General features: G+C 46.6%; 1 protein-coding gene across 1 annotated transcript in view; it reads left to right on the top strand.

Moving 5' to 3' along the window:
- Nucleotides 1-21,180, top strand: part of Cfap45 (cilia and flagella associated protein 45) — a 28,242-nt gene extending 7,062 nt beyond the window's left edge. Inside the window, exons 3-12 of the mRNA XM_046429146.1 lie at nt 1,554-1,696; nt 3,527-3,671; nt 4,367-4,537; nt 5,575-5,753; nt 7,830-7,959; nt 12,665-12,811; nt 16,832-16,945; nt 17,514-17,707; nt 20,418-20,642; nt 20,971-21,180. Coding sequence (XP_046285102.1) covers nt 1,554-1,696; nt 3,527-3,671; nt 4,367-4,537; nt 5,575-5,753; nt 7,830-7,959; nt 12,665-12,811; nt 16,832-16,945; nt 17,514-17,707; nt 20,418-20,642; nt 20,971-21,049 — 1,527 coding nt within the window. The 3' untranslated portion in view covers nt 21,050-21,180. The remainder of the gene's footprint in view (nt 1-1,553; nt 1,697-3,526; nt 3,672-4,366; nt 4,538-5,574; nt 5,754-7,829; nt 7,960-12,664; nt 12,812-16,831; nt 16,946-17,513; nt 17,708-20,417; nt 20,643-20,970) is intronic.
- Nucleotides 21,181-22,113: the final 933 nt, after the last annotated feature.

Here is a 22,113-nt window from a genome sequence, read left to right as displayed (position 1 = left end):
AGGAGAAATAGAGAATGAGACATGGAGAGTGGGATTGTGAAAGATTCAGAGAAAGAGAAGAGAGAGAAGAACGAGCTGTGAGCTGGATGTGGTGGCACATGCACGTAATCCCAGTGAATCAAGAAACTGAGGCAGGAAGATTGCAAATTTGAAGACTGCCTGGGAAACTTAGTGAGATCATGTCTCAAAAATTAAAAGGGCTGAGGATGAGGCTCAGTGGTAGAGTGCTCCTGGGTTCAATCCCCAGTTCCAAGGGCGGGCGGTGGGGGAAGATTGTAGGTGGTGTGAATACCTGTGGCAGCTGAGGAGGTTGTGGAGAGGAGCAGACTTTCCAAAGGCTTCAAGATGGGCATTTTTTTTTTCCATTTAGAAGACTCCCACTTTGCCACAATTTTCCTATTTTTAAGGGAAAGAATCAAAGAAATGCAATTTCACTTACATTTGGTTTTTGTTTATTTCGGGTCCATATGGAGTTTTCTAGTAATAGCAAAGAGAGGTGTGGAAGTGGCCAAGTGGTCCAGGAGCAGTTGTGCTGGCTAATCAAAAGGAAAAATTCTGATCCCATCCCAGTTTTTTTTGGCCTTAAGGGAGGGTGAGAGTCCAGGAAGTCTCTTAGTGGGCAGTAGGGGGCAGAAGTGGCCTGTGGCTTGACCGAGTGGTGCTCGCCTGGAAGCCGAGATGGGCACCAGGTGGCAGCAGGGCTCCGGACTGTGTGGAAAGTTCTTAGGATAGGCAAGGCCACACCCCGCCGCCCGTCAGGGTCCCACTTGATGCACTAATGACAAATGAATTCTCTCCTGTGTTTTGTCAATCCCAGAAATAAGCATTTTTCTTGTTATCTGACTCTGTCACAGTCAGAAGTTTAAAAAAAAATCATAATCTAATCTGTATTAATTTTTGCTAAATTCTAACTCCTTGATTTTTTTTCACCGTCTTGGATTTTAAGAGGGTGTCTCTGGCCAATTAGCTATGTGTAACTCCTTCAGTATGGCTTTTATTTATTTATTTATTTTTGGTTTGACACAAATTAATGATTAGAAAGTGTTCAAAGGGATTCATTATTAGAAAGAAAAATTACTAATATCATAAACTGTATTAGTCTATAACAAATTACATTGCTTCAAAATTGCAATGTAATCCAGGAGAGATAAGAATTCCTGCTTTGATAGAGGAGAATCTTCTATGAAGAGAGGAGAACCTAGAGACCAAAAATCTATTTGTCATTCCTGATGATCTTAAAGTCGGGCTAGATACACACTAGCAACTCCTCTCCTCCCCTCTTCTTGCTACTGTCCCTGACCATGCTGTGCTGAGAACAGGAGGCCTGCTCTCAGAAGAGTCGGTCAGTACCGAGCGTCCAGCCACGTTCAAATAAAGAGCACAGTGCTGCTTTCCCAGTACTCATGGTGGTCCTGCAGTCTGGGCCCAGCAAGCCTCCCCTGCCCCTGGGTGGGGTGGAAAGCACAGGACAGGGGAAGGCTTCATGTGCAGTCAGGACTAAACAGCAGGAAGTGCGGTGACCAGCTTCTAAAGCTGTCTTTCTGACTTCACAGCCCCTGGCCCAGGGCCAGAGCGACAGCCCCCTCGTGCTGCTCCGAGATGAGCACACCATCCGGAGAACTCTCACGGCCCTGGGCCTGGATCACAAGCCAGAGACCATCCAGCTCATCACCCGGGACATGGTCCGAGAACTCATGTGAGCCCCCACGGTCTCCCTCACTCAGCCTGTACTACCCCTGAAGAATTTTGCGGGGAGACGGGGAAACTCACCAGGTTTCCTTCTGCGAGCCCCATCCCTGCTTCTTTCCTATTCCTTTCCCCCTTTAGTTTCATGGGTCTTTCTTCTTCATCCGGGCCTCTCTTCTTTGTCCCTTGCTGTGTTTACTCTTGCCCATCATTCCCAGCTGCTTTTCCTCTCTCTTCAGCTGGCTAAAGGATCTAAGGAACTGGGAGAGGGGAGGCGCTTAGTGGGTCCTCTCTAAGTCTCTATTAGCAAACCCGGTAAAGGGAAGTGATCCAGATGAGTCACTTCCTTTTGGCTGCATTAAGAATCTGAAGCGAAGGGAAACTGACCAGATGCCTAATTGGCCTTCCCAGACTCTGAGGCTATCTGAGGAGCTCCTTGGGTTCCTTTGGGATTAGCTCAGCCTTGCTTCCCGACTGGAGCGGCGCAGCCCTTGCATGGATCCCTCCTACGTCCGGGGTTCAAGCCAAGCTCAGAAAAAAAGCAACGGGCCAACATGATGCTCAGTGGTTTAGCTCTCGTATTAGTTAGTGCTTCACTCTCTGTAACTGTTCTTCCTACTCTGGCTCTACCCGCTGAAAACTTGAATTCCCGGAAAATGCTGACTGAGTCATAAGCTGGGGAAGAACAGCTGGTACATAGTGTAGGAGCTGGGCCTGACCACAGCCCCTTATTGAGCTTGGTCTGGCCAGCCCCAGCATCCAACAGCCAGATGTGGTCAGCATCCTGTGCAGCCAGGCCTGGGGCCCTGAGAAAGGGTTCCTTCTTTGGAGTGGTCTTGTGCTGAAGATGCACTGGGAATCAAGCACTGGTCCTTTTTCCATACTTAGATTCAGATCTGTCACTTAGATCTGTCACTCCAGGTCCAAGCTGGGCCATGTCACCTGGCTGAGTCCCACATACACTCACTCATTTGGTCTACCTCTTGAATACTCCCTCCCCCGACACACACACTGGTTTTATTAGATGAGATTTCACTTCCTGGTTTATACCGTCTGCGTCTTATGGCCTTGTACCTGTTAAATTGCCTCACCCAGAAGCAGCTTTAATTCCTACCCCCAGCCGTTTCCTCCCCCATCTTTAATGTCTGTCATTTGTTTGTAATCATTATAATTAGCTATAGATTTGTTGAATGCGTTGGGCAGCTACAAGGAGAGGTCTATAGACATGTCTCCAGCAGTTGTTGATCAGAGATTTTAATTAATATTTAGGGTTCAAAGCTTCTCTCTAAGCTGGATGGACAGGGATATTTACATTTCTCACCAGCATCTATTTCAACCTTGTCTGGCGTCCCCTTGCCCTTTATATGTCATCAGAAATAATCTATTTTTAAGGTTCAGTTCAACAGCTTGGTTTGGAGTGCTCACTCGGTACCAATCACTGTGCCAGAGACTAGGCCATCAGTATTGTTAGGACAGAGTCTGCACCCCTTTGGCCAGGATGTAGGCACGAAGAACAGGGTGTGGTGGGGGCTCAGAGGAGGAGGTGATCTATGGGGCCCGGTGGCAGGGTGGGTGTGGGTCGGGAGAGTCTTGGCCAGCTGAACAGAGAAGGTAGCCTATGAGCTGGACCTTAGAGAAAAAGAACTTAAAATGTGTCTTTTCAGTCTACACTGCTTACCTAAGGCCCTTAACTCCAATGACTGTGCAGTTGCAGTCTCCCCTGTGACTGACTGAGTCCGTGCTGGAGGGTTGGCATGGCGCAGGGAGGGCGAGAGAGTCTGGAGCAGGGTGCCCGGGGCTTTGGCTCTCTCTCCACTAACTCCATTCATTGCTGTGTCAGTGTCCCATCAAAGGATCCCTCTGGAGAATCCCTGATCATCAGCCCTGAGGAGTTTGAGCGAATCAAAGGGGCATCCCACGTCCCGACCACAGAAGAAATGGAGGCCAGGGAGCAGGCCTTCAAGAAGGAGAAGGAAGCCATTGTGGTAGCTTACTTCCCTAAACCTTGATCTCTGCAGATGGGTGGCAGAATAGAAGTGTTCGGGGGATCCGGGAAAGGTGGCACACACCTGTAATCCCAGCAAAACTCAGGAGGCCGAGGCCGGAGAGTCGAAAGTTCGTTGGCCAGCCTGGGCAGTTTAGCGAAACCCTGTCTCAAAATGAAAAACAGAAAGGGCTGGGGATTTGGCTTAGTGGTAAAGAACCCTGCCACTCTTGAGTTCCATCTCCAATACCACATAGAAAAGAAAAAAAGTTCTGGGGAGAGGATAGCGTCTCCAGATAGTGAGAACTGACCCTACTTTGAGGGTCCTGAAATGAGGGGTGGATGTGTACTTAGTTAGAAATGTTGCAGCCGGGCTGGGGTTACGGCTCAGTGGTACAGCGCTTGCCTAACACCCGCGAAACCCTGGGTTCGACCCTTAGCACCACATAAAGAATAAGTAAAATCAAGGTATTTTGTCCATCTCCAACTAAAAAAAAGAAAGAAAGAAAGAAAGAAAGAAATGTTGCAGAATGGCGATCAGAGAAATGCCTGGAAGGGAATGGGGGCTACTTGGGCCAAGGAGAGGGCAGAGAATAAAGCCAGGTTGTGCAAATGCCCAGTTCTGATGGTGTGATGGGCTAAGGCACAGAGCACAGGGGGACAACCCCTCCACCGATCCAGACTCACCTCCTTTAGGATGCAGTGGCGACTCGCAAGAAGATCATGAAACAGAAGGAAATGGTGTGGAGGAGCAACAGGAAGCTCAGTGAGCTGGAAGAGGTGGCCAAGGAGCGGGCCCAGAACCTCCTGCAGAGGGCCGACAAGCTGCGGATGGAGCAGGAGGAGGAGCTCAAGGACATGAGTAAGGTGGGTGCCTTATCTCACCGCCACCCTCTACTTCCTTGTGAATTCACGCACAGGGCAAGGTGAGGAAGCGGTGGGTGCGAGGCGGTGGGGGTGAGCTGGGGAGTGGGGGAAAGGTATACCTGTCAAGATAGTCCTTGTGATCAGAGAGGACCGACTCTGCTACCTGCTTGCTGTGTGACCTTGAGCAAGTCCTCTTGTCCTCTCTGAGCCTCACTTCCTTCATTTGTAAAATGAGGACGGTAACACTACTTGGCAGAATTATTGGCAGGATCAAATAAGCTAAGATGTAGGAGATCCTTTTTGAACCATGATTCATAAACAAATGGGAGGATATTGCTTTTTATTTTTATCCTGCTAGTTCAATTCTGGCCACAGAGGGTGGCTGAGGCAATGGGATTTGTTTTGAGTACTCAGAGCGCATCCTTTAGCGGAGAGCATAAAGACCAGGGACTCGTTTGAAATTCTATTTTGTGATTCCTTTTGCATGCGGTCCATTTCCTGACCAAATGAAAAATGCCGATTCCCCAACACCTTCATCTCTGATTTCTGTCTTCCAGGTCAATCTTTTTTACGTATCCCTCCTTTTATTTCCCAAGGCTTTTTTACATCTTGGTTTTTATGGATGGACCCAGGATTTTCATCCCTTTTTGTAACACATTGGGCTCTTCCAGCTTATTATACTTCTAGTGGCCTGATCTCATTAGACTGTTTTAACTTCACTGAGCTTAACTTGGGGCTCATGGGTCCCAAAGGACAATCCATTAACCCCCAAACACTATAACACTTTGAAAGAAGCTATTCTGGATCTGTCCTTGCACAGACCCTAGCATCTAGTAGGAACCCAGGAATTTATAAGAGGAAAACAAATACCAGAATGTTCTTGCTTCTCTGGATTTGTGATCAGCCATGCACAATGCCAGTACACTTCAAGATATTCTGCTTCCATTTCTCCCCCTTAAACTTCCTTGGACCCACAGGGCATCCCTTCCTGTCCTTGCCCCCAGGTCTAGTGCCTCACTTTGGTCTCCATTCCCTAGATTATCCTCAATGCCAAGTGCCATGCCATCCGGGATGCCCAAATCCTAGAGAAGCAGCAGATACAAAAAGAACTGGATGCAGAGGAGAAGCGGTTGAATCAGATGATGGAAGTAGAGCGACAGAAGTCCATTCAAAGGCAGGAGGAACTGGACAGGAAGAGGAGAGAAGAAAGAGTACGGTAAGGATGTGGCTTGGGCATTTCTGCGCTAAGTCATTTCCATACCTCTTGAGGTCCATGTCGCTTTGAAAAGAGGGAGGAGGTGAGGCCTGGTGGTCATCATCATCTATTACCCCTATGGAACGGGGCAGAGAATCCTAGAAGTTTTACAGCCTGTTTCCAAGATCATAACAGGTGCTTCTCAATCTGGCCACAATTCAGGCTTCTTGTCACAGGTTCACAATTTTTTATTTTTCAGTACTGGGGATTGAACCTGGGGGTGCTCTACCACTGAGCTACACCCTTAGCTCTTCTAATTTTTTTTTTTTTTTTTTTTTTTAAATTTTGAGACAGGGTCTCATTAAGTTGCCCAGGCTAACCTTGAACTTGTGAGCCTCCTGCCGCAGCCTCCTGGGTAGCTGGGATTACAGGCGTCTGCCATTACAAGTGGCTGCAATTTTCATGACTTTTGTTGTTCCCTCTTTTTTTTGACTGACTACCCTTCTTTTTCTTTTCCCTCCTGGAAAAGGAAAAATGGGAGAAGACAAGATCAGGATAAAAATCAAGGGAAGCAACATGAGACTCCCATTCTGATGGAGCACTTGAATGGCTTCACTCTTAAGATGAAATAAGCAGGAGCAGTGAGCGAAGGATCTACGTGGGGATCTTTTTCTTTCTGTAGAATGTGACTTTGCTGTCACCTCCCCTGATAACCCTCCCTCACTTCACCAGGCCGGCTTAGTGGCTTCCTTGTCTGTACCCTGCCTTTCTGTATTTATACTCTCAGGTGCCACTTCTTGTGCTGTGGCTCCCTGGTCCTCGCTAGACTGGGAGCTTATTGAGCACAGAGGTCCTGCCATTCATTTCTGAAGCTCCTGGGCCTTGCAGGGTGTTCAGCCTGGAATAGGTACTTCATTCACATTAGGATGAATAAATGCATTTTCCCTTTTTTCATTTTGCAGAAAAGGGAAAGTCCTAGGGTAGGTAGATTACAGAATCAGAGTGTCCTAGAGTTAGAATCCGAACCATATGATACACGAATTACTTCTAGGAGCAGTTTTCATGCCACGTGGGAGGGCAGTTTTATCTAAAGAGAATTGTGCTTTGTAAGCTCTTGAACCATTCATCTCTGTGCTTCTAGTCGCTACCCAGTAGACCATCTTAGTCTCCCAGTTAAAGTTATTTTAGTGGCTAAGTGGCTGTTTACCTTCTGCATAAATAGCTCCGATAAAGGGAAAACTTCTGCCTTATTAGGCAGAGCCAATGATTTGACCTGGTTGAGCCCAGTCCGGCTTCCATGAAGATCCTTCGCTCACTGCTCCTGCTTATTTCATCTGAAGTGTGAAGCCATTCAAGTGCTCCATCAGAATGGGAGTCTCATACTACTGCCCTTGATTTCTATCCTGATCTTGTCTTCTCCCATTCTCCCAGGCTTGACTTATGATGTGGGGTCTGCATGCTTCCAAGTTCATTGACATCCCAGTACACACCGGGATCCCTGGAAGTGCTGACTGTAGACCTACTCTCTCTGCTTCTTACTGTTGAGCTTGGGCTTTGCCCAGTGGAGAGACTTCGTCAGACTCAGCCCTGTCTACCAGCAGCCGACAGTCGCAAACGTGAGGGAGAATGTAAAAAAGACAGTTGTCACGCCAGGCGTGGAAGACAAGATAAACTGGGTGATAGCAGAAGCACTAGAGGAATTAGACTTTTAAATTCTGTGCAGTTCTGTGAGGTTAGCATACCATGCTAGCTTCGCATACTCTGAGAAGACTTGGGAAGAACAGGATTCTAGTAACTAGTTACATATTGAAAAAGAGAAGCTGTATTAAGCCGTCATGTGACTCCTGGGCAAACAGATTGGAGAGGAATCTCAGGAAGGATGGGTCCCCAGAACCAATAGCTGAGAAAAGAGGGACCGATCCCCCAGGACTTGCTGGGGAAGGACTTTGGTCTGGACCCATCAAGCATATCCAGGTTAAGGGGCATGTGTCAAATTGTCCCTGAAACTGCCTGTCTTGGGGATTATTTGGATGGAGGTTAGAGCAGAGAGACATGGACCCGTGGTTCCTGAGACACTATGGTGCTGTTCCCTCCTAGGGGAAGACGGCACATTGTGAAGCAGATGGAAAGGAACCAGGAAGAGCGATCTCTGCTTTCGGAGCAGCGGGAGCAGGAGAAGGAACAGATGCTGGAGTATTTGGAACAGCTCCAGGAGGAAGACCTTCGGGTAACAGGGCTAGACAGGTCATGCCAAGTTTCCTCCAGCAACCACAGCAAAGTACTCCAAGATTTGGGGATTCAGGGTGTGGACTGATTTCTGTTAGGCACATGCTCATTTTACAACATCGTCACCATCAACCTTTTAATGCCATGTTAAACATTTATTTGGCCATGGTGCCCTGCTGGGGGATGAGCAGTGATTTGGATAGATACTGTCCCTGTCTCCTGGGGACTTTGGGTCTCAGTGACATATCCATGTGAACAGACACATAAAGGAAATATGCTGGCTGCATGCTTTGCACAAATACACACAGGGACGTTTTACAGTCTTCCCTCAATTATCTAGGTCTATTATCTAGTTTGTATGAACAGTAGCAGTGTCTTAGTTCCAGGCTCCCCGCTGTTACCTCATTCAAAGTGCAAAGCATCCCATGGTCATTAATTGTGTTGTGGAGCCAACTCTTTTCTTCCTGTTAGCCCAAATAACATTAGTAGGAATATCTATTGCAAAACCAAACCAAACCAAACAAAAAACTGATGAAATACCTGCCCAAACTAAATAGACTTAAAAACTCCTCTTTTATTTGCCTTATCTGATCTGTTTCAGTAAACAAAAGCACAGTGAGAGGGGACACAGCAGGGATTTGGAGCATTGATTTGTTTTTTCCCTTTCAATTTTTTTTTTTATTCAAAAAATTTCACACAGAAAAGGTGAAAACACTGTATCACACCCATCAATTTTTCATTTAGATTTAACAATTGCTAACAATTTGTTTTAGTGGCTTGTTTTTTTCTTTCTTTTTCAGTGCTGGGCATTGAATCCGGAGAGCTGTACCCCAGCTACACTCCCAGCTTTTTTTTTTTTTTTTCATTTTTGTATTTTGAGACAGGGTCTCTCTAAGTTGCCCAGGCTGATCTCAAACCTGAGATCCTTCTGTCTCGACCTCCTGATTAGCTGGGATTACAGGTGTGGGCCACTTCTCCCAACCGTGGCTTGTTTCTTTCTAGGTGTATATACATATTTTGCTAATTGTTAATCTAGTTTAAGTTACAGACATCTTGACATATAGTCACCAATTGCATCAGCCTGCATTTCTGAAGAACCAGGTCACTCTGACATGCCAACAGTACCATTTATCACATCCTCCATCAAAAACTCTAATCCAATGATTCCCTCTTATCACCTAATACAAAATTCATATTCAGGTGTCCTCAGTTGTTCAAAAATGTACTTTCAACTCTTTTCTTCTTTTCAAAACAGGCTCCAATCAAGGTTTGTACATTACAGCTGGTTAAGTCTCTTTAGTACGTTTTGATTTAGAAGAGTTTCCTCATTTGCTGATTGATTCATTGTTTAAAATGTATTTTTAGTTTTAATCAACACAGTAATTGTGCATCTTTATGGAGCACATTGCATATCATATACATTGCATGTGTACAATGTATAATGGTCAGATCAGAGAAACTAGCCCATCCATCATTTTGGACACTTATTATTTCTTTGTGTTGGGAACATTGAAAATCTTCCTTACTAGCTGTTTTGAAATGTTCAATTAATTGTTGTCAGCTGTAATTATCCCTCCGTGCTACAGAACATAGAAATGATTCCTGCTATTCACTGTGTCCCTGTACCCTTTAACCGTCTTATCCCCCATCCCCCTCACCACACATTAATTTTGAAGCATACAGGTCATATGCCTTAGGCTAGCTTTTTTCTTTTTCTCTTCTGGTAGTTTTGGGGATTGGACCCAGGGTCTTGCCTAGGCTAGGCTAGTGTTCTACCACTGAGCCCTAGCCCCAGGCCGTGTGCCTTAAAAATGTCCTGCATTGGTTTGTCTGATTCTTTTTCTTCATGGTACCATTTAACTTGTGGAGTACTTTTTTTTTTTTGCCCCTCTTCCATGTTTACATTTGATAAACATCCACAAATGTCGACCAGTGCATTCCATAGTGGTGAGTGACTGGGGACTGTAAAGAGTCCTACAGTCGGGCAGACTTCAAATTATGAAGGTCCTGCAGAGTGAGGCCCCAGGGTGAAGGGTGGGAGGAAGATCACCTGGATAGCTGGAGAAGCCGAGGGCACATGGTTTGGTGAGGTGCTTGAGAAGGGGACTGAGGGGGTCAAGAAGACAGAAAGACCTGGCCAAGTTACTTCAGTTCCTGGTGAAGAGAGAGGGGGTCAGAGAGGGTCAGGAAGGAGAGGTGTGGGGCAAACACGCAGGGAAGGGAGAAACAAAACGGGAAAACCCAACTAGATGGTGGGGATCGGGACTTGGTGGCCACACTAGAAATTCCAGGAGTCAGTGAGTCAACACCATCACATTGACGTTGTGTCATTGTCCTTTGGATGTCCCTCCAATAGGCACTCCCCGAGTCTCCAGGAAGTATTATTAGGCAACTTCAGGGCAGATCCCTGTGCCTGCCCAGCTTTAGAGCTGCCCTGTCATCTCAGGGGGTGCAAGGGCAGCTTTCCCACCTGGCTAGCAAGATGGAGACAGAGTGCAGGGAGTTTCTCTGGGCTGCTTTGAAAGTCTTCAAAGATGAGAAACAGGGAAAGTCATTCTGTTCCTCGGAAATGAAATGAACCGACCAAACCAACAAACCAGAGAGTGCATAAATAGGTAAAGAAGTAAGCCAACAAATACCCGATTGCATGTGTGTTCTGGACCAGAGATCAGCAGCTTCCTTAGCCTTGAGTGTCAATGAGATTAAATAAGGCATGGGGTGGCAACAGGCTCGAAACTGGAAAAGGAGAAGAGTGGAACGAGCAGAGGAGGACAGAGAGAGTGGGGAAATGTACACGGTCGTGACTCAGGCACCACATGAGCTTGGAGGAGATGGTTGCTGTGCTTCCCTGGCTCAGAGGTTTCATGGAGGAGGGAGTCCCGAATTGGGCTGCGAGCCAAGCCCTGGAGGAGGACACACAGGCAGGGTTGCATGGCTTGAGTGTATCAGGGCAGAAGCGGAGCCGAGGAGGAGCTGGAAGGCCCCGGAAGGATTTAGTCTTTGAAGAAATGTAGGGAGCTGTAAATAGTATGGGAGGTGGGGTGAGCTGGTGGGTAGAAGAGTTTGAAGCAAGGAGGAGTCTGAGACTGATCAGAGGTGCTGGCTTGTGGGCCGCTGCACAAGATTGCAATGCCCTTTTGCTTTGTGACCTGAGAACGTGCCTGGGCTCAGAACGTTTGATCATTGAGAGATTTTGGAGGCTCAGGGCTGGAAAAGGCGGGGGTTCTTTCCTTAGAAAGGATTTTATCCCTCAGGGTCATGTTGGTACTCTGCTCTCCATTGCTCAGAAACACGTTTCTAAGACCCCCACCCCCCACCTCATGTGCCACTCTCTGTAGTTCTCATTTATCAAGAGTTTAAGTATTGCTTGAATTGAGCAAGATACTTTTGGTGAAGAAAGGGGATGTGACACAGGTCCCTGTCCTCTAGCTGGGACTCAGTGAGCACCTATGAAATGAACAGGACTCTACAAGGTTGTGTATGATCAACTCTCAAGAAATGTGGCATCACCTCAGTACAGAGGGAATTCATAAAGGGAGAGAGAATGGAAGATTGGAATAATCCAGGAGGATTTCTGTAGGAGGGTAAAACTTTAATTCAGACAGAGCAGGTTGCAAAATTCTGGCCGTAGGGTATATTAGCTGTGTGGTCTTGGGAATGTCAGTTATTGCTTTGTTCCGGTTTCTTCACCTACACAAGGCCTACTTTCCTCACTTTTGGGTAGATTTAGGTATTAAAGATAGCCCATACTGCCAGGCACAGTGGTGCACGCCTGTCATCCCAGCAGCTCAGAAGGCTGAGGCAGGAGGATGGCCCATTCAAAGCCAGCCTCAGCAAAAGCGAGGCACTAAGCAACTCAGTGAGACCCTGTCTCTAAATAAAATACCAAATATAGGGCTGGGGATGTGACTCAGTGGTCAAGTGCCCCTGAGTTTAATCCTTGGTACCAAAAAAAAAAAAAAAAGATAGCCTATATAAAGTGACCCAATGAATAGAAAGTACTCACTTAGGGGAACACACACACACACACACACACAAACACACACACACGTGGATACATTTTTATTTTTAATTATTTTTTTTTCAGGACTGGGGATTGAATCTACACCAAGCTACATCCCAAGACCGCTTTATTTTTATTGTTTTTTCCTGTCAGGGTCCTATTAACTTTGCCCAGGCTGGCCTTGAACTTGTGGTCCTTCTGCCTCTGCCTCCCCAGTGGCTGGGATCAGCTTTTTCAGGCAATATTTATTTTCTTAGTTATTACTGCTGAATGGAAATTGAAAGTTTGTGCTTATCAGTCAAAAATAAGTGAAAAAAAGAAAAAAAAAATCGAGTTTAAAAATAGAAGGAAATTGAAGGCAGGAGGACGGCACAGGAGAAAAGCCACACGACTAGGATTTATGGAATATGTGGGGGCCACAGAGTGGAAGTTTAAGAGCCTCCACTTCCTAAAAGCGTCTGGCGACCAGCAGCGACAGAGGCCATGACAAACTCAAGGTGGGTGAAGACGGTGAAGAGGCCACTGGTAGCAGTCACCGTCAGCCCTTGAAAGAACAGGTTTGGGCTGCAGGCAGCACATCTGTGTCCATTTGCATCTCCCGCCCCACCCCCGTCAGAGAGACAGGAGCTTTTTTTACTGTCGGGAAGACAGGAGCTTCTTCTTGCCTCTTTGAACTCCAAGGCTTTCTTGCTTGCACCGGCAGGACCTGGAACGAAGGCATCAGGAGAAAGTGCAGATGCAAGCTGAGATCAAGCGCATCAACGACGAGAACCAGAGAAAGAAAGCAGAGCTGCTGGCTCAGGAAAACTTGGCCGACCAGATGGTGATGGAGTTCACCAAGAAGAAGATGGTAAGGACCTGGTTTCAGATGACTGGGGCCTCTGAGCCGGAATGGCACGTCTGTAACCAGGACAGGGGATTCCTACAGAAGGTAGCCACGTCTGCACTTTAAAAATGTACATCCTTTGTTCAAGGACCTGGCCCCCCCTCCCTTCTCCTTGGCCTGACTTGTTCATTAACAGAATATCCTAGAAAGGACATCCAAATTAGTGCGTGATTATCCTCATTAACACCTTCGTTAGAAGTTGGTCTGTGGGTCATGTGCAGGAATGGAAGTAAATGAAAATGATTGGTGAAAGTGAAGTTTTTGTAGATTCCTCATGACTTGGTAACCCCGTAAATTCCTTGTGAAAGTGCCCGTGTTGAGCATCCTATATTGGGTGCTGGACTCGGAAAACAAAGACTTGTCCCTCCCCTTGCAAAGACAACCAGTGAAGCAAAGAGCCTTGTCTGCAGACGGTTACGGGTGGCTCTAGCTCACACATGTGTGGACTCTTTCTGGGGCAAAACGGAGTGATAAAACGATTGGCGTCTGTGGAAAGTACAAGGGAAGCCTTGTAAGCGTGATTTAGAATGAATGTGGTGTATGGGAAAAGAGGAAGAAGGAATCAAAGTGGCAGGAAAATTATTTCTTCGTGTGTCAGTTTTGTCTCCTCTGCAAATTTTCAAGTTTCATGACAACAGAAAACATTTCACTTTTCTATGCTCCTTCATGAAGAACAGGTAGAGGGGTTCTTCATGAAGGGTGGGGAGAGGGTGTGGTTATGATTTTCTTTTCTTGTGGTACGGGGGATTGAATCCAGCCCTGCTCTACCACTGAGCCATATCCCCAGACCTTTTTATTTTGAGACAGTGTCTCACTAAGTTTCTGAGACAGACCTTGAATCCGCGATTTTTCTATCTCAGCCTCCTAAGTAACTGGGATTATAAACGTGTACTACTTACTGTACCTGGCCTGTGGTTATAATTTGGAAAGGCATACTTGATATGCCCATTTATGCTGAATACAAAATCACAGAAAATGAAAGTCAAGAAAGCTCTGTTATTTTATTTTTTTTAATTTATTTTTTATTTGCTTTAATTATTTATACATGATAGTACATACATGTTACTTAGGTCATGTAATCATATATGCACATAGGGTAATAATGTCAGATTCATTCTACTATCATTCCTACCCCCATCCCCTCTCCCCTTCCTTCACTCCCCTCTGTTTAGTCCAAAATACCACTATCTCCCCAACCCCTATGTGAATTAGCATCCACATATCAGAGAAAATATTTGGCCTTTGATTCTTTGGGATTGGCTTATTTCACTTAGTGAAATATTCTCCAGTTCCGTCCATTTACTTGCAAATGTCATTTCATTCTTCTTTAAGGCTTTGTAATATTCCATTGTGAATGTATACCACTGATTTTTTTATCCATTCATCTGTTAAAGGGCACCTAGGTTGGTTCTGTAGTTTAGCTATTGTGAATTGAGCTGCTATAAACATTGATGTGGCTGCATCACTATAGTATGCTGATTTTAAGTTCTTTGGGTATAAACCTAGGAGTGGGATGACTGGGTCAAATGGTGGTTCCATTCCAAGTTTTCTTAGGAATCTCCATGCTGCTTTCAAAAGTGGTTGCACCATTTTGCAGTCCCACCAGCAGTGTTTGAGTATACCTTTTCCCCCACATCCTCGCCAACATTTATTGTTGCCTGTATTCTTGATGATTGCCATTCTGACTGGAGTGAGATGGACTCTCAGTGTAGTTTTGATTTGCATTTCTCTAATTGCTAGAGATGTTGAACATTTAGGAAAACTCATTTTTTTGGGCTTCAGTTTTCTTACTGGATTTTGGATATATGCAAGCAATGGAACAAGAATGCACAACTATGGAGGTGGTTTGTGCATAACAATGACTACATAATCACCATTTACTGAGCACTTAGACTGTGTGTTTAAGCTCTGTGCTAAGGGTTTTACATGTGTTATTATTATTATTTTTTGTGGTATTGGGGATCGAACTCTGGGTCTTGCATATGCTCTACCACTGAGCTACACCCCTAGCTCTGTTGTCTCATTTAATCTTGATAACAGCTATGGGAAGTAGCCATTGATTGATTCAGAATATACTGAATGCTTCAATGTGTGTCCAATATTAGACTCGGCTGAGAGAACCCAGAGTAATGCAGTGTATACTGAATGGAACCCAACAGTGGCTTCCTGGAATGGGTGATGTGGTGATAATGAGTTGATCATGTGCAGGAGCAGGTGAACAGAGTTGCTGACTGCAGCTGAGAGTCTGTGGTGGTCATGAAGAGGAAGGAGGGTGGTGAAATGATGCTGAAGAGCTGAGAACCATTGTTGGCAGGTGCCTTGGCCCTTGAAGGAAACTGGAGGGGTGGTATGATGAGGAACTGTACATCCCTGAGCAGGAGGGAAATATGTCTTGTATTCTTCCATGGAAAGGACATAGGCAGATGATGCTGGGAGAGGCTGGAGACTGGCAAAAGGATCAGATACTTGGGCACTTCTACAATCCACTTTAAGTGTCTAAGTGCAATCACACGTCACTTAATGATGGGATACATCCTGAGAAATGAGTCATTAGGTGATTTCATCATTGTTGAACATAACAGGTGTATGCCAACCAAGATGGCTCCAACACCACGGGTGACATTATCTTAGGGGACCGTCGTCATATACATGGCAGGCCATCCCTGTGCCCACATGGCTATATGTCACTAGCCCTTCCCCTCCCACTGGTGCCTTTCAGTGGTGTTGCAGCCAGAACTAACCCTTCAGAGCTAAAGGCAGAGACTGGCTGTGGAATCATCCCAAGTTCCCTGCCCTGCCATACAGGGCAAGGTAGAACAAAGGAACCAGCTGGCACAGTTTGTTGGGCAGGATGAACGAGGGATGACAGAGATTCTCTATAGGAAGATCACATTTCCATTCAACCTTTGTTGTTAGTCTTGAGAAATACTGGTCGCTCGAGAAACAGTGGTTGGTAGGTGGGCACAGTGGTACACGCTTGTAATCCCAGCGACTTGGAAGGCAGAGGCAGGATGATGGCAAGTTTGAGGCCAACCCGGCAACTTAACAAGACCCTCAGCAACTTAGCAAGACCCGTCTCAAAATAACAAAGAGCTGAGAATATAGCTCAGTGGGTAAAGCACCCCTGGGTCACTACTCAGTACAGGAGGAGGAGAAGAAGGAGGAGGAGGGGAGGGGAAATAATAACAGAAATAGTGGTTTGGAAGCTTTAGAGATAGGCCATTTCTTTCACAGAGGTGGTAAAGGGAACTGATTTTGATGGTTCATTCTTTAGGTATCTGTTAACCACTGTGGATTGCCTAAAGGATGGTTGGCCATTTGCCCAGGGACTAATGAGATAACCTTCACCTGCGCTGTGCTTTTACAAGACAGGCAGGGAGCCACATTTGTTACTTGGCCCAGTGGCCCTGCAACTTGAAGACTGTGATGTAATGGAAGGAGTATAAAACTGGGCTCAGGATGCTGTGTTCAAATCCTGTTTGGTAGTTTACTGACTGGGTGATCTTAGGTAGGATCCTCGATCTTCCTGAACATCAGTTTTCTCATCGATAGTATCCATCCCATAAGATCAGAATTGCCTAGGATAATGCAGGGGAAAGCCTTTTTTCCAACAATGAAACATTTTACAGATGCTAGCTCTTTTTTTTATGTTCATTCATTCTATGTTGTTTTATTTTTTATTCTTTTTTTTTAATGTACTGGGGGATTGAGTCTAGGAATATTCTACCTCTGAGCTAGAATATTTTTTTCCTTCTTATTTTGAGGGTCTCACTAAGTTACTGACGTTGGCCTTGAACTTGGAATCCTCCCACCTTTTGCCACTGAGTTGTGAAATTACAGATGTGTGCCGTATGCCTGGCCTCTTTTGCCTGTTTTAAAAGGAGTGGTAGGGGAGATGTTGGAAAATGTGTTGCAGGGACCCTGTTTGTCTGGGTAAGGCTGGGGCAATGAGAACTGTTCTATGAGGCCTTTGCTTCCTTGCAGGCTCGAGAAGCAGAGTTTGAGGCTGAGCAGAACAGAATCCGGAGGGAAAAAGAGAAGGAGTTCACGCGCCTGAGGGCCCTGCAGGAGAGGGCTCAGGATTACCAAGCGGAACAGGTACCTGTTTCTTCTCGGTCTTGACTTCCCTCTTTCTCTGCCACTCCAGCAGCTGTACCTTTGACGGCCTATAAACTAGCCTCAAGGATGGAGGTATAAAAGAGAGGACACAGGCTTTCTATAGTAGACTGAGGAGGATGGGGTGGTTCTGCCCCCCAGTGCCCATGGCAGTAAGGCTTGAGCAGAATCATGGCTTAAGATCCGAGAGAAAGTCTTTGGCTGCAACATAAAGAAATTTCCACCTTAAGTGACCAAAGAAATATGTCACCAGAGGAAACTATGGCCTCTCCACCATTAGCAGTTTGTAAAATTAGAAGCACTGAAGGGGACTGCCTGGAGGAGTTTGAGGAACAGGGAAAGAACTGGACTGAGCAGGGTGGAAGGCCAAGATAACCCCCTCAGGGGACCTTCTGACCCAAAGGTTTCTAGGCTAGGATTCCATTTATTCTTTCCTAAAATAATTTGCTGCCAGAGAAGCCCATGGTGCTTTAGAAAACAGCCCAAAGATACCTGGGCCTGGTCGGGACCTGAGGATTTCGGGGCTCTCACTGGCCCCCCACCTCCCCAGGATGCCTTGCGGGCCAAGCGCAACCAGGAGGCTGCGGACAGAGAATGGCGCAGAAAGGAGAAGGAAGATGCACAGAAGAAGATAGAAACGGAGGCTAAACTACGGAAGACAAGGATGGAACAGGTGGCTTTCAAGGAGCACAGGCTCGCCGTTCAGGTGCAACAGGACCGGGAAGAGTTCGAGAGGATTCTTCGGTAGGAGGGGCTCGGGAATCTTGGCTTCGTGTCTGCCCTGTAGTGGACCCAGCATGGGCTCTGCAGCAGGGAGGGGCCACAGTGCATGAAGGGGAGCCTTCTGGCAGTTTAACAGACAGATGCACATCCATGCAGTACTCCAGCTAGACTGGCGGTTGACATACTTCAGACACCCAGTAATCCAGGGGTGGTGTTGCAGGCCTCCCCCAGCTAGAGCCAGGAGGATGGAAAGTTCGAGGCCAGCCTTAGCAACTCAAGTTTCTCATCTACTGAGACTCTGTTGCAAAAAAAAAAAAAAAAAAAAGTCCTGGAAGTAGTGCAGTGATAGAGTGTCCCTAGGTTCTATCTCCAGTATGGAGTATGGCCCCAAACAAACAAACTCCCACAAAAACCAATGCAAAAACAATCCCAAACAAATAACAACAACGACAAAACACTCAAACCAAGTATTTCAGGATTAGAGAATTTGAAAATAGCATCTGGGAAGTGTTTAAGGAATTGAGGGTTATGGGGATAATTTATCTTGGAGAAGTAAAATGTAAATAAAGGTCTATCTAGTCCCTCTGACCACCCCCCACCCCGTCCCCATCTGTCTGCAGATTAGTGATGAAGCTTCAGGTAGGAGAAGGTAGGGGGGAGACAGAAGAACCTCAGTCATTAAGGGTCGTGTCACTGGAGCAGGACTTTAAAGTATATCTTTGCCACTGATTCGACAAAAATGTATTGAGCACATCCAGCCAGGCTCTGTGCTGGATGCCACGGAGAGCATTAGAAATTAATCAAAACCGCTTTTTCCTATTTTGTAGGAAGGATGTTAGAGGTTCATATTTTGACCTCACTTTTATTTATCCATCTTTCCTGCACAGTAGCTCTTTATCCTTTTATTTGTATACTTTTGGCTCAGTGGTAATTCCGACATATAAGTGGAAGCTAAGCGTTCATATCCATCATTGTTCTGACCCTCCCCCAAAGCAGTCAGTAATCACAGGTACCTTTGGCTTTCCTCTCTATTTCTTACCAGTTAAATCTGTTACCACCAGATCTGGCTTAACTGGGAACGGCTTCCTTTTTGTTCTGGTTCAGCCTCTGTGAGATCAGAATTTTTCAAAAGGAAAAAAAAAACAGACAAAATTGAAATTTGGGGAATCAGAAATTATGCTTAGATAAGTGGAGTTTGAACAGTGGGACCTCGTTTTCTTGGTCTCCATGCTATAGGACCTTTCTCTTTATCCTGTTTCAGTTAGTGGTGTCCTAGACCAGGCCATCTAGACTCCTAACGGAGGCAGAGCAGCTCTCCATAAAGCTCTGTCCTTGCCAGAACCAGATTCCTGGTCTTCTGCAGGATTGCAAGCTCTCTTTATTTATCCATCTTTCCTGCACAGTAGCAGGAAAAGTTGGACCAGCCTTTGGAGAAGTTCAGTTTTACCTAGTAACTGTGATGCCCTTCGGGACTCTAGCTTTCCCTGCCCTTGGGGTTGTGCCAGTGGTCACTGGACACTGGTAAAGAAGGCAGCTTCCTAAATGCTCCCAAAGATCCTGCCCTAGGGCTCCAGATTGCCTTCCAGATGTCTCCCCTCTCCTCTCTGGCCTTGTGCCCTTGGACATCTGTGTGCCTTTAGCAGGCACTAATACATATTAATGGAATGAAATTAAAGTTCTACATTTGCCACTGACCCATTTGTCTCTGCTTTGCTTTGTTTTCTTGAAGCATGTGCACTAGCCAGTTATTAAAGTTGGACCAGCCTTTGGAGAAGTTCAGTTTTACCTGCTGTCCTAGATTAGCATCTAGACCTAGTGTCTCCAGGCCATGTGACCTCCATGAGGGGTGCCTTTTCTCTTAAGAGTGCCTCTGCCACAGCTAGCAATCCAAATTTTCCTACTTCAAAAGTAGGCTGGGGATGTGGCTCAGTGGTAGAGTCCTTGCTTAGCGTGGGGGAAGCCCCCGGTTCCATTCCCAGTACCACCAAAAACCAAACAAAAAACAAACCCAAAGTATGGCCTCCCTAGAGACTACCTGTTTCTGGACAGAGGGATGCCTTTTGTTCTCAGCTTGTTGATTAAGCAGATATTGCCTAATCTATCCTACCAAGTGGTTCTTAGAAATGCCTGGGACCTTTAAAAAAAATACAGATAAGCTCTACCACAAATTGTGATTTAAATGGTGTGTGGTGCAGCCCAGATATCAGTATCTTTTGAAATCTTGCAGATGATTCTAATATGCATGCAGATTGTTAACGTTATTATTGTTAGGAAAGGAAGGAAGGGAGAAAGGGAAGAAGATAGGAAGGAAGATATATTAGAACAAGCTGGAGAGGAGTTATGCATTATTATGAGGGAAGAGTAGGAAAAAATAGCTCCCAGGGGGTGAAATCCTGGTTGTAGGACTAGCTACATAATTTGCAGAGCCCGATGAAAAATTAGACTATGGAGCTCCTTGTTAAAAAATTATTAAGAATTTCTCCACCGTGACAGCAGAGCATTACACCAGGCCTGGGGCCCTTTAAAGCATGCCCCTGACTTACAGTTGCATGATCCTGAGGCTGGTTCTGGCTGGTGGGAGGAGGCAGAACACTGCCTTCATGCTAATCCCTGAGTTGCAGAAGAAGTGGGCTGGGGCCTGAGGGCTGTGGTCTCCCTTAGAGGAGCCCCGCCTTCCCTTGGCAGGACCAGCTCAGCCTAGACCCTTCCACTCCTTGTGCCCCTCCCCCAGGGCTCAGAGAGAGCAGATTGAGAAGGAGAAGATGGAGGAGGAGAAAAAGGCCTCGGGGCGCTTACAGCATGCCAACGAGCTCCGTCGCCAGGTTCGAGAGAACCAGCAGAAGCAGGTGCAGAACCGGATCGCCACCTTCGAAGAGGGCCGGCGCCTTAAAGAGGAGGCCCAGAAGCGCCGTGAGCGCATTGATGATATCAAGAAGAAAAAACTCGAGGAGTTGAGGTGCACTGGGACCCTTTCTTCCCTGGCTCTTTTCACTTCCCCTAAGAGATGCTGGCACGGCAGTCCGGAAAGCGTAGATATGTTCAGGGAGGGACCCGTCTCCTGGCTCTAGGCTTACCCCTAAACTGGGCTCCAGCAGAAGGTCCTGGGACTGGGTCTTCCTGGCGCTCTGGGAACTCCTTGGCAGTATACTGGCTTGGGGGGTGGATTATGGGAGAAGGCTGGAGTACGGGTCCCCAGGTGTTGTAAACCTCACCCGGGGCCTGCTTTCTACTGCGTCCACTCTGGTCCAACCCTTCCTTACACCCTCCCTGCATTCTCTCCACAGAGCCACTGGCCTTCCTGAGAAATACTGCATTGAAGCTGAGCGCAAAGCTAACATCCTGCCCACCACCTCTGTGAACTGAGGGGGAGCCTCTGTGACCCTCAGGATGCCTTCAGGGGACAGATTCTGCCCAGTCTTTGGGTGTCCTTAATTGCTGCTAACCTAGACATTTCATAGTTACGGATTAAACCTATTCTACTTTTCTAAGGAACAGCTTTTTTTTTTTTTTTTTTTTTTAAATTGTTGTTGTTGTGGGGATATGGTTGCTCCAGGGGATTAAAGGTGGAGAAAAATAGGTTCGGGGAATCAGGTGTGATTGTAATCCCAGTGATTTGGGAGGGCTGAGGCTAGGAGGGTCACAAGTTTGAGGTCATCAGCCTGGGTACCTGAGACCCTGACTTAAAATTTAAAAGGGGAGGGAGTAATAGGAATGTAGCTCAGTGGTCGAGCACCCTGAGTTCAATCCCTAGTACCACAATACATAAATAAATAAAAAGGTTATGGGGACCCAAGTGTGGGAGGATGTCCTAGACCAGGGGGTCCCTTAGAGTTGGGTTCTGCTGGCTTTTTGCCATCTCCTGCAGTGTCCACTTGCCACTTCGGAGGCATTTCAAGGCTTGAGGCAGATGCTGGGTTGGGGAGGGCTGGTGTGAGGGCTGGGTGGGGTGAAGCTGGGGAGGGAGAGCTCTTCCGGGCTCACAGCCATGATTCAGACCACATCTGTGGAGGGGGCTGGTGTTGGAGCTTGGTCCATGTACTACTGCAACACAGACACCTGCCCCGCCCCGCCAGGGCACACCCAGGACCCAGCTCCTTACCCAAGCACAGCTTCCCTCCCACTCATGTGGCTGGGCTTTCCCTAGTCAACCTCACTCCCGTAAGTGGGGCTCCCCAAAACCATTTTTCTGTTTTGACTTTTCTCATTTTGCTCCAAACTCCTCCTTATTCACACATTCACATACTTAACAGAGTACCTGCTGTGAACCAGCCACCCTCTGAGCATTCAGCGACGACAATAGCCCTGGTGCCCCTTCCTGGAAGCCTCTTGTTTGGGCCAGTCTCCCGATTCTCTGCAGCCTTCCCCCAATTTTATGTACCTGTAGAATAATCTCAGCCTTTTTGGAATGACCCTGGGAGTTATTTGGA

This window comes from Marmota monax, unplaced genomic scaffold, assembly GCF_021218885.2.
Source record: "Marmota monax isolate L192 unplaced genomic scaffold, Marmota_monax_Labrador192_F-V1.1 WCK01_AAM20220418_F8-fsc00145, whole genome shotgun sequence".
NCBI classification, from domain to species: Eukaryota; Metazoa; Chordata; class Mammalia; order Rodentia; family Sciuridae; genus Marmota; species Marmota monax.
This window is presented reverse-complemented; position numbering and strand designations above follow the sequence as displayed.